This window comes from Cebidichthys violaceus, unplaced genomic scaffold, assembly GCF_023349555.1.
Source record: "Cebidichthys violaceus isolate CVI_PGR_0920_01 unplaced genomic scaffold, fCebVio1.0.p SCAF_12, whole genome shotgun sequence".
In the NCBI taxonomy this organism is placed as follows: Eukaryota; Metazoa; Chordata; class Actinopteri; order Perciformes; family Stichaeidae; genus Cebidichthys; species Cebidichthys violaceus.
The window spans coordinates 10585654-10598545 of NW_027176285.1; the positions used below are offsets into that span (position 1 = coordinate 10585654).

At 39.4% G+C, this 12892-nt stretch overlaps 1 protein-coding gene across 1 annotated transcript in view; it reads right to left on the reverse strand.

The window, feature by feature from the left end:
• The window catches only part of brinp1 (bone morphogenetic protein/retinoic acid inducible neural-specific 1), a 104828-nt gene that overhangs the window by 69890 nt on the left and 22046 nt on the right, over positions 1 to 12892 (reverse strand). The window contains exon 2 of the mRNA XM_068706302.1: positions 10011 to 10278. Coding sequence (XP_068562403.1) covers positions 10011 to 10228 — 218 coding nt within the window. The 5' untranslated portion in view covers positions 10229 to 10278. The remainder of the gene's footprint in view (positions 1 to 10010; positions 10279 to 12892) is intronic.

The following is a 12892-nucleotide window of genomic DNA, read 5'->3' on the forward strand; positions in this document are numbered from 1 at the left end:
ATTTCTACAGTACAGCAGAACGTGCCATAAACATTTTTAGACAGTGAGGATAACGTGCCCAACATGTTCCGTGTTTCACTGGAAGTGAACTGACTCAGATGTTTGTCAGGAAGCCGAGAATAAACCTCTCTTTGTTTGTGTAGGTCACACAAACCACCAAAGCTGTGCACTGACTGCAGGACAGAGATGTAAAAGAGTAAAGACACCTCTGCTGAGGTGTTCAGCAGAGATGCTGTGTGTGCACACTGACGCTGACACTGAACATATTCTGAGCTAATATATTTTTGGACCTGTAAAGAATATTTGGGAATTTGTAAATATCTCTAACCACATTTGTGATTTTCTTCATTTGATTTTCTTATGAAAGTAATTAATTCTTTAATTATAGGTGCAATAAAAAAACAATCATATTTCCAGGGGTACAGCGTAGACATTATAACCTGGCACATTACTCTGATGAATGCGATCATGCTAAAGCTGTTTGGTGCTGTATCCCTCCACCACACCAAATTCCTAATGTTGCATTTCATATTGTTGACTTAACTAAAATCTATATGTGTGTTGATCAAGGGAAATTAGCTCTTCCAGCAGAATCTTAACAGCATAGCCCTTTCTGCCAAATCTAGCTGTATACCATTTTCTATGTAGTGTCAAGTGTTGCAAGTGTCTCTGACTAAAACAAAAATGTTCATAATGACCAACCTCTTATAGCAGGCTTAGTAGGGAATTCCAGACGTCCCTCTCTCCAGCAGATTTTTCTAGCTCTTCCTGGGGAAGCTCAAGGTATTCCCTTTTGAAACAACCAACATTGTCTGCCACTCAACAGACACTGTCGCCAACATCTACGCAACATGGAAGAGGTTTGTCAGACAGCCAAACAATGTCCAGAGCCTTCAGCATCTCAGAGCAAATCTCATCCACTCCTTGTGCCTTTCAGCCGAGGAGCTTTTTGACTTCCTCAGCGTCCTCTTCCAGGGATATGGATGGGTCTTTCCCTTTGAGTAGGTTTGCCAGAACTTCCTTTAGGCCAGCCAAAAGTCCTTCTCCATAGTATCTCATAAACTCCTCCCACACCCGGCTTTTGCATTGGCAATGGGCACAGCCGCAGCCCTTCTAGCCAACTGGTACCTGTGTGCTGTTTTCGGTGAGCCCTGTGCCAGCCAAGCCCAAAAGGTCTCCTTCACAGCTGGTGTCCACCAGCGGGTTCTTAGCTTGCTGTCACAACAGGCACAGATGAACCTTGAACCATAACTCCTAGCAGCCGCTACCACAATGGAAGCGTTTAACGTGGGCCCATCCGGATTCCATGTCCCCGGCCTGCTCCAGGATGCACATAAATCTTCCGGAGTTAAGAGTTGATGACCTCGGTGACAGGGGCCTCAGCCAGACTAACCCAGTTCAACCTCACTGCCCATCAGCAAAAACAACAGTCAGCGACGTCTTCCCAGCAACTCGCAGTCACATAGAGGCTACCCTCTGGGAAAACTCCAACACAGCAGCACTCAGCTGGAGGCTCGTAAATATCCCCACACCCGCCTCTCACCTTGGGCAACTTTGGAAATGGATAGTCCAACCCCCTCAGTTTGGTTCCAGAACCAGTGCTATTGTTGTAAGTGAGCCCAATCATATCGACTTGATGCCGCTCCACCTCCTGCACAAGCTCAGTTCCTTCCTGGCCAGAGAGGTGACGTTCCATGTCCCTAGAGTCAATCTGCAATGCAGTAATTATTGACTAATTATGTCATTTTTGCACATATATTTTCAAATTAGAATATTATTATATCCGCCTGGTTTTCTGTCTTAAAGCCTCTGCATAGTACACCGATAGGGGTTTTCAGTTAGTTTGACCATTTCCTAGGACTTCGAAGTGTTTGTACACATGGTGTTGGACTGACATCTCCCTGACTTTTCAATGATAGTTGCGTTATACCTCTTAGGTCAACACTAACACTTTTGATTCTGTTGAATATATGGAGCTTGGGGATCTCAGTTCCACCTCACCTTAGCATATCTAGTGCCTTCACATGGCTCTCAACATGGAGCTCCCTGAACTGGCAGCTGGCAGCTAGCCACTAACAGCGCTAACACTGCAATCAATGGCAACAGTTCTGACGGAGTTAACAGCATTAACTCTGAAGGGTGGGAGATACGCTGTTGGGACGTCTTCATCAGCAGTTATTGCCATATGACCACAGTGGAGAGCGGCAGCCATTTTCCAGCCGGTAAGGCACAACAGAGAGATGTTGTGCTATGTAAACAAAGCACAGAGACGCTTCGATTACAAAACACAGAGGGCGACTTCCTTCTCTGCTAAGGTAGACATTACTCCAGATACATTCACATTGCAAATAGTTGTTTGCTGCTATATTATTGCACTGGATTTTAAATGTAGCACCATTAACTCGAAATGGTTTAATGTGCCAAAGTGAAAGCAGTATGGGAGATATTTTATAGGAGATATTTTGTAAGTGATAGTCTTAAGGTTAGAAGGCATTTAAAGTAAAAGCTATTTGATGGACTGGACTGTTGGCTAGTATATTGTTGCTAAATCCTGCCAGAATAACCGATTCGTTTTCCATAATAGTGGAAACCAAACTGTCTAAAAATTAACCAACGAATAGGGTGAATCCTTGGGTTTTACTCTTGTGGATTAAAAGTCAACTACTACAGAGTGTAGTCACTGAATAGATCATACTCCTTTTTCTTTATTATCATTATATGCACCTTTCTGATATTTTCTCTTAAAAATGCAGGCATCATTTTTGTCGAATGTGTTGTATAATTTTGCAGCTTGGATAACCACGTCACAGAAATTGTAATATGAGACATGGCTGCTCCAGTCCCATCTCTATAGAGCTTGTTGCACTTGGTGATGTTGCATTGCCATTCTCAAGGGAGAGTTGCACAGGCGTCCCACGCAGTGAATTAGTCAGTGCTTAACCCTGACAGTTTCTTATAGCCTCCTGTTTCTCCTCTAATTACCATCCCTTTCTTGCCAGTAATTAAGTCGTCCCACAGCGGGGGCTTTTTACCACTAGGTATGAGAAGGGAAGTGGCATGGAGTTCCTCCCCTGATCAGCCTTTGTTACCAAACTTATAGAGCTGAGAAATGCAGATTAGCACCATATATGAGCAATGCTCAAGTAATTGTAATTGCAGTGTAGCCCGAGGATAGTATTGTGTTTTCTGTATGTTTGTCTGTTTTTAATGTGCGTAATAGAGTAGGAGACAGAGAAAAAATATTATTTTATTTCTATGTGAAGTAAATTCGTCATCTTGTACGATTGGTTTTACAATAATGAAGTTTAAGTTGATCCTTATGTGTCCTAGTCACCATGTCTGTGACAGTGTCTGTGCAAACAATACTCCCACTCTTGAGATCTCAAATTTTTTTGTTTTTGAAAGTAAAAAAAAAATACTCAATTGGTGCACAACAGTGACAAGCTGTGCTGGAATTTCAGCCTGTCTGATTGGCTGAGCCTAGCGGTGGTTGGAAGCGGTTACTGCTTTAGTCAGCAAATGACAACTCGCGTCTGCTGCCAAAGTGTGAGGTGACAGCCAACATTCTCTTTGGTGACAGCATCTTCATGAGTCATCGCAGCTAAATATGCATGATCACCTCGTAACAGTGTCACTTACAAACTGAAAAAAAATTCTTAATTTCACAGCAAAATGTCTTGTGTGTGGCGTTCAAGGACTGGTGGGAAGACCTAACATCCTGGAAGTCGAAATGCAGAAACACGTTATATACATAGAAAAAAAGAAAGACTTTGTTAACTATAAAACGTAACACTTTTTGGCTGAAATAACTTACACTTTCATTAACAATATTCAAATTTTTATTTTTAGTATAATTTATGGGCATTTTTTGCCTGAATTATATAGAACAGTATACATTGTAGATTAGTAGGAGAATAATACGATTAAGCCATGTTTTCCTATTGCAAGTGGTACTGCTATACATCGAGTTGCATTTTTTTTCATCATCTCTATTATTGTTCCACTCCACCAAAGTCTTCACCCTCCCACTGCTGAAATGATAATGAATGAATAAGTTATAAATAAATAAAATGATGTTGTGTCACCCACTGAGCATTGGTAAATAAGTGCATGGATGAATAAAAATAGCGAAAAAGTATGCCATTTTCTTGTGTTGCCCAGCATCCCTGTCTAAGTCCTGGATATTGATGAAAGAATTTTGACAGACGATAAACCTGTGATTTAATCACAGCTGATGACATGCAGAGAAGGCATTAATATAATCTTTGTTGTTTTTTGGTTGAGAGAGAGAGGTGCACCCGAGTGCATGTATTTTGTGAGTCATCTGAGCCACTTTAATGCTTCTGTGAGGCGGTTCTTCCTCACCTTGACTATGACCTTACTGCCAGCATACCTGTCCGCTCTCCAAATCCTTGTTTTGATGCTGAACTCAGCGGACCCCCGTTATTGTCTCTAGCACTTATATACATTCTCGTTACCACACACTTTTAGCACCTTCCTGTCTCACTGCCTAATGGCATCTCAGACCCCACGATGTCTCTGTCCGCTTTCTTCAGTCTGTTTCATCTCTCCTGACTTCCTGACTGCCTCTGTCCTTCTCTTCCTTTGGCTACAGCCTGCTGAATTAAACATTGCTGCAGCCTCTCTCGGCAAATCTGCCGACTACATCAAATCCGCCTTCTCTCGCTCTATCCAATTACAGATGGCTCATCCAAACTAATTCAAGACCTGAGTCGGACAAATGTTACACCTTGTTTCTGTTTAAAACAAATGGGGCCCAGATCAACACTGACAAATGCATCCATGCAGAACACATGAGGAACCTCATGAAAAGTGTTTTTTTGTCATTGCTCATTGCTTATTACTCCGAATTTTAACAAATTAGGCAACAGACAATGCTATCCTAATAACAAATTAAAAGAAAAATTAGGATAAAAATGTTTTTTGTGAGTCTCAAGTTGCAGGGCTATCTGTTTGCTGAACAGTTTAAATTAGAGACTGAATAAAAGAAGTTCTTTGCAGATGCAAATTAGAGCTGCAGATTATGAATTCACGGTTTAGTGCTGATCAAGTGGTTGTCTGTGGACTGATTATAGTTAGGAATAATTAATATCATGAAGGAAATGTTCAGTAAGAGATATGCATAATGTGCTTGCATTGAATATAACCATGCTGTTTGTCAAACCTGGTATTAAAGCTGAGTATTTTAGCCACAAAGGACACACTTATATGAGTGGATATGTCCTGATGGTGGAGACCAACTGGTAGTCGAGAAATTGCCTAATCTCCTGCCACTTCTTCCTCAACACCGTGGGTGTATTAACAGGAACAACATAGTGCCAAGTACTACTTATTTTTGTTCATAATTGTAATCTTGAACTTTTCCAGGCAAATGTTGCCCTCGTTTGCTTAGAGGTTAACATTTACGACATTTGACCACTTCCTTTTTGTCACGTCGCTTGTCACAATCTCTGAGTAGATAATATGGCCAGCTTCTTAATATTAAAAAACATCAACATCAGGGAAACATTGTCCATCAACTTAGAATTAGTTTGAGCACCAAGCATTGTTGATCCACTTCCTTTCATCCCACCGCGTCCAGCAAGAGCAGCTTGATCTGAGATGCCACGATGGAGCCAGGTCTCTGTAAAGATGCGGGCACAACAGTCGCCAGCTTCCTTTGCTGGGCTAGCGTGAAGTCTCAGTTGATCCATTTTATATTGCTGCAACTGGACATTAGCCAGGAGTAAGCTGGCTAGGGAAATTGCCTCTAGTCCTTGCTGGGTTGGCTTAGCTTCCATCTCGGCTCTCCTCCCTCTCATCCTCGGGCGGTGGACTCCGCTTTTGTTCGGTCCGGCTGGTCTGGCTGGCTGATCGGAAGATGCCGTCGGCGGTGATTGTCTCAAGGTCCACTGCACTTTATGCAATCCCTATGCTTCCTTCTCTGACGTTGATGAATGCATATCTGCCATATGCCATACATGCTCCAGTAATAAGCATGAAAAGACAACAAATTAAATATAAAAATATAGCAAAGTTCATGGGAGCCGGGTTTGCTGTTTTCCTCGGTATGCAAACTTCACGCTATAGTAGCTTTATATTCACTATACTGACATAAGAGGTGTCCCAAAATGACTATTTCTTAAAATTTCCACCCAGCAACAAAGCTTGAAATATATTATTAAGCAAACACTCTTTATTTAAACTTACCAAATAGACCAATAAAGTCAAGAAGAATAAAATGTACAATAATCAATCTCTTGATTTTCACTCAAATCCATATCTAATTAGCTCATGTTGGAAAAGCCAGAATATTAATAATTTATAAATAAAAATAAGTATCTACTTTATATAATACTTGACTGAAGCTGTATGATACTTGAATTTACTGAAATATTAAAACTCAAGATGGCCATGCTTTTTTGCCATGTAGTGTACCAATTGTGTCATTGTCTTTTTAAGCACAGTTCTTTTGAGCAGGAGCGTTCTATGACAGGCGCTAAGAGGGTATTTGGCTTGACTTCTTAGCTAGCTATTCATTACCTTGAGAATCTGTGAAATGTTTACTTTTGTGTCTGGAAATCAGTTAATGCAGCAGAACTCATCAAAGTAGAGCAAAATTTTAAAAAATGAGACAGAGATAAAAGACCAGCATAAATAAACTACATTATAGAAGCTAAGATATCATTTCCAGTGTTTGTGTATCAGAAAGGAGTCTCTGTCAAATGAGGAGAGGTAGGCGTTTGAAGAGAATTATCAACTTGAAACTCATTGAGTTCTTGTATCTCTTTGAGAAGAGCTATAACCATTTTGGTAACATTTTATGTGCAAGCAGTCTCCAAAGGTTTTAATGAGTCAGTAATTGAGTATAGTGATAATAGATATTATACTGGCTTTGCAATTATCTTAATCAGTGCCGTAAAACGTACAATGGCTCAATTTCGTTTTTTAAATGAGTCTGTGTGTGACACTTGGTTTATCTTATCATATGTACAGAGCGTAGACATTTTAACTGATTCTGTCAGTGCTTTGCAAGCATGAAGTCAATCCAAACATGAAAAAAAAGACCAAAATGGGTCTTTTGTTATTACCCTGGACAACATGTTAGTTTTCATTCCATTTTCAAGCATTGCTCTTCCCCAGGATATTACAAGGTTTTATTCAAAACCTTGGATAGATTTTAAAATGTTTGAGGTCTTCATGAGCCCTGGTCCAATGACAAGAGGGGCTCTATCAACCTTCTTTGTTCATTCACTCCACCATGTCTTTTCAAAGTGTGATCAATCAGAACTATTCATTTTCATAAATATTTCTATTCCAAATAACAACCCCCATCTCGCTTCTTTGATTACAGAGCAATGCTGATTTGAGGCCTTTAAAATGCATTAATGGCCACCAGATTTGCATTTATATTGGTTTTTCACTCAGGCACACAAGAACCTGAGATAGAGCTCTGCGAACAAAGACCAAAGAGAGAACACGCATTATCTGAAACACATTCGACCCCATAATAGAGTACAAGCAACAGAATGAGAGATGCTAGTGTGAGCAAAACAGGCCATCCAGTTTCACCACTAACTGAAGCACACATTGATACACATAATTCGGCCTCATGTCTGATACAGGAGCAGAATGCAGCCAGCAGTGAAAGTGGTTTTCTTGTGACTGATGAATAACATATAGGAAATGTACACTTATGCATATGATAACAGGGGAGGGGGAAAAAAAACGAAGCAATTCAGTTTGAAGATCATAATCAGCAGTGACACAATAGTGACGATTACTCCAATCATTTCTTTAAGAGACATAAGTCAAGAGGGAGAGGATAATTGGTGCCTTGTGGTGTGTCTTTCCCCTTCAAGCGACTGTGACCTTTTCAGAGCACTGGCACTTCCGAAATCTCTGTTTATCCTTCAAATTAGGCGCAATGCCCACGTCATTAAAGATGGGGCAGATTTATTTGTTGCCGATCAGGTTGGCATTGTCCACGCAGCGTGCCTCCGGGGTAATCTCTCTTGATAAGAGAACCCGAAAGGAATGGATGCTTTGTCTCTCTGCAAATCTGATTCAACCACTTTCCACCACTAAATCGTCGAGGCAGAGAAGGTCCCCGGGGAAATTTACAAAGCGATTCAGTTCTCATTGCTGGTTAGAGTGGAGCACGGCTGGGCAATCATGTGCCAAGGAGGACCGAGAGTATGTATGATTTCATTCCAACCAAACACTAGCACCAGCTGATGTCACTGATTTACCCCCCCCCGTCCCCCCCCCCGTCCCCATCCCTGTCTCTCTGGTTGAAAATTTACTAATCATTGAAATGAACTTGTGATCCAGGTTGGGATTAAAATCCTTGGAAAACACTTGGACCTCTGCGAGAACTTTGCACACCTTTGACTCAAATACTGATTATTTACTAAGCATTCATTCCATGCACAAGATCATCTTTCATTTACTCAACTAATACAGCACTACAATATATTGTACAGTGTATACTTTGTGTTAAAGTAATAGATATGTTCAAAGGCTTTATATATCGAAAACCAATCAGAACGAAGCTACAAAAGGAATCGATCATACTTTCAAATTTCATGACAGTTTTGCAGATGTTGGACAGATGGGAATGTGGATTGTTGATTGTTAACATAAAATTCTTCGCACTCTTAATGTGAAATTGAATTGTCTTGTCATGAGGAAAGGGATATCTAGCAATGGTGGCTGAATTTGATGCCACTAATGGTTTGTTAAGAGGTAGAAACAACAGGAGCCACCTGGGCCCGGAAACGTTCCCGTCAGCCCCCAACGTGCAAACACACACTCTATTTTCATAAATCACTGCAGCATCACAGTCAGCGCTCGACGGCTGTACAGCGTCTGTGGAAGGCGGCCTCAGAAGTTTTGCCTCTGAGATTCATGTCTCTGTGCAACATCCCGCTCTGTCAAGTTACACATTATGCAAATACCTTGTTTACTGTTCATGTGACAATATCAAGGCAAGGAAGCCAGTGGGGACCCGGGGCTGTGGCAAGTTACCAAGAGAGACGGAGCAGTGAGACAGTGAACAAACTCTGTGAAAGAACTGCTAAAGGAATGTAGCAAATGACTCTCTTACTCTTTCTCTGTCTTTCTATACTTCTGAGTTAGAAGGCTCGGGATTGGGGATGCAAGGAAATCAAAGCACATCTTTGTGAGAAAGAGGGGTTCTATGTAATTTCTCTACCATTTCCTCTGTATGTAACAAATGATGCGATATGCAATGCAAAGCAAAATATACGCTATGTTAATATAATAGTTGAGCACTCATAGAAATCAGTGATTGATGGTTTGAAGATCAATTAATCAAAATTTGCTGGTAGAGGAATGATGAATTAGATTACCCATTAAATCTATTTTAACTTACTTTGATACTTAACATGTTTTGGGCACTGAACCCATTTTTATCGTTGTTAGTGAATAATGTATGCATGTTTTAACGTGTTTATATGTCGAAACAATATTTGGTTTATCAATAGCCAGTTAAAATTGTCATGGGAGTCCTATTTTGTAATGTGAAACCAATTGTTTGACTAAAAAAGCTAACGTCATGTAATATTACACATTATGATTAGTTAACCTGTAAAAGCAGTTGTTTTGTGTCTTTCTAAAGGCTGAAAAATAACTCGGGTGATGTCATCAGTGGAGTCTTGGATTGGGCTTGATAAGTCTCTGCTATGCATGTGACACTTTTAAACTGGACCATGCATCAAGTGTAGAATCCAGTATTTCTGGATTGTGATCTAGGACTAAGAGTGGAGAGAAAGTCTAGCAGAGTACCTTATTAATATAAGAAAAATAAGTTCACAGTGCTGAGAGTGGTTGCAAGTCAGTATAAAAGATGCACACTTAATAGGTTAAAAATGTACACAGTGCAGCTTTTTGCAACCAAAATAGAAAGAAAATAGAAAAACCATTAAAACAGACAGATTCTTAAAAAACCTGGCTGGCATCAGTACACAGGCTGAAAGTGAACTCACCTATAAATTTTATATCTGGTCGTAAATCCTTGGCGGAATCTTTCCACAAAGGACAGATAACTCCGAGAGTGGTGGAAAGGTCCACGGTCAGAGATGAGCCAGTCATATTGCTTGGTGACATGTTGTTCAGTGGCCAATGGGTCCTGGCGGGAAGACTGAACTGTTATATGGTCCCATATAAACAGGAAGCAGATGACCTCAATAAACCTCCAGTTCATGCTTTTTTTTAAGCCGCTCTCTGTTCATTCTCGCTCCATTATGTGGAGACCTGATGGGAGAGAAAAGAGGAGGGAGAGAGGGAGAGAGGGAGGGAGACACAGAAATAGAGAGCTGTTACATGACAAAGTCTATTTTCGCAGTGCAAGAAGATGTCATAGAGTTAGGTTAATTGTGTTGTACTGAACAAATAAGAAAGTGCCCTTGTCATTGTCACTTTACTGTGACATGATGTGTATTTATTTTCTGCTCTTTCTCAGATTGTTCACCCTTCATGCCTCCCTGGAGTTTTTCAGAAAGCCAAACAGATTGTGCCTCTCAATACAAGGACTGTTACCCTTTTGCAGATGAGCATGGAGTACATCCTCAGCTGTGTGGCTGTCTTTTTTATTTTTTTTTACAGTTAATTGGTGTCATGATAAGTTCTGACAAGGTTAGAAGGCTGCTTTATGATATGTTATGACACCCACCCACTAATGTGGAAGAACACCATCTCCCTTTACCCAGTGGTGTCAATTACTGCTAGAAGAAACGTTCAACTATTGACTTGTGACTTCATGAATTGTTAAAACTAATGGAATACACAATATTGCCTTTTTTATCAAGTACAAAATAAGAACCTAATTCCACTAAAGCTGCTAGGGGTCGTTAATACAATTGTATTATTGCCCTAGCTTTACAAAATGGCACTATAATACAAAATTATAGACTCAAGGTTCTATAAATATTTTAGAGACGATGCATTTTTTTTAAAACTGGGCACACAGATCAGCAAAGATCTTTATTTATTTTTTTATAAATCCTAGAGGCAGCGGACAATCCAGGCTACACCTAACACTCCCTGGGTTGGGCAACTCATGCTAAGAAGCAGTAGTAGTATAAATACTATTATGGCATATACTGTACAGCACAGAATCATCTCCCATGTATTTCATGTTGCATTGATCTCAAAGTAATATGCCACAGCTCCATTACATCCTGCTTAATGGAAGAAATTATAAAAAATAATCTTGAAAACATTTTACAATTTCAGAAAGAACATAAAAATGATCCATTTCCTCATTTTGCATTGACTGTGAACATTATTATCCACTTGGAAGTGAAATGATGTCTCTTACTTACTGATAAAGAAACGATTTTCATCAGTAATTGCATTAAAGAACTTTGGCCCCTGGCCGTGAAGCACCCAACAGTGTGCTATCAAGTGCTACTGTATGCAAAAAATCCTCCCCCTTTCATGGTTTATTAGACAATAACGCATCATAAAAGAGCAGGGCAAATTTAATGGACCTAATCTTTTCCTGTTAAATAGATGATGAACTACTTGATTGCAAAAGTTAAAGAAATCACAGTGGCATACTTAAAGGGAAATCGTGTGTCATATCACGGTGAAAATAAGTGTGTCAGTATCTTATGACGCCTTAATTTGATTCAGTATTTCATTATTCACCTACTTGCCAAATCACCAGGAACAATCTTGGATAATTTGAATATTCTACTAAACAATATTAACTTCACTACATTATAATTATACTGCCTGTTTGAAGTATAATCAGTTCTTAGGACTGATTGTAATGAAATCTCAGCTATCAACTGATATTTCTGCATTCCAGCTATAATTGCACATTTGACAGAAGGAAAACAAGCCTCTTTTCCACCCGATCAACCAGATACTCAGTGGCAATGACAAAATATGACAGTGTACTGAACAGGCCCATTTTAGGCTAATTACATAACACTAATTTGAGCTTGGCTGTCAAAATGAAACAATACATAATCTGATAGAAGGGACGATGCTGAGCAGGGAATTGATAATAATATGCCTTTGTGCAAAGATGGGGTGTGAGTGTGAATTTTCATAGGAAAACAAAACATGTATGAGACAATGTGTCAGTGAGTAAATACATTTTTCACAGACCCATTGACTATAAAGTTCACTATGAAATCTATTTAACATATTTTGTGGACATGGTGTAACGAGTACTTAAGAGGGTTGAATTGTAAATTCTTTGTTCATTTGTTTATGAATACAAAATAATTCAAGGACAGTATAATTTGTTTAATGTGGTGTATATTCATTTATTTTCATTGTTTTCTAGCTTAAATACACCAACTATAATAACTTAAACTATGTACTCTTGACCATGTATATAAAATTGTATAAAAAAGCATTATACGTTTTGTATCTTTAGACTTTACTGTGGCTTTAAGAGGTGAACCATGAGCCAAACTTCAAATATTTTTAAAACTTTTGCCAAATTCACTTACGCTAGCAACCCTAATTTTGCTATTATTAGGCCTCACCAACACAACTTTGGTAGCATATCATAAAAAAATGGTATTCAATACTGTTAAAAGTGAATAGAGAATTCACTCTGTTGGCCCAGGCTAGATATATTTTGTATTCAATATGGTAAAGACTGTACAAAACATGTTTAAGGAAGTTTTGGATACATTTTTAAATGGCAGGAACAAAATAGATTTGGCATGAAGACGTGTTTTTCAGCAAAATATTTTTTTATTTTCGTTGTTTTAAACTGCAGCACATCATCATAACATTGTGTACCAATCACTGACCACTGCTAAACTTCTCAATTTGGTAAGGAAAGCTGATTGGATGACTAAATCCTTTTCTATACAGCTATGGCTTTGTGTAAGAATTGGCT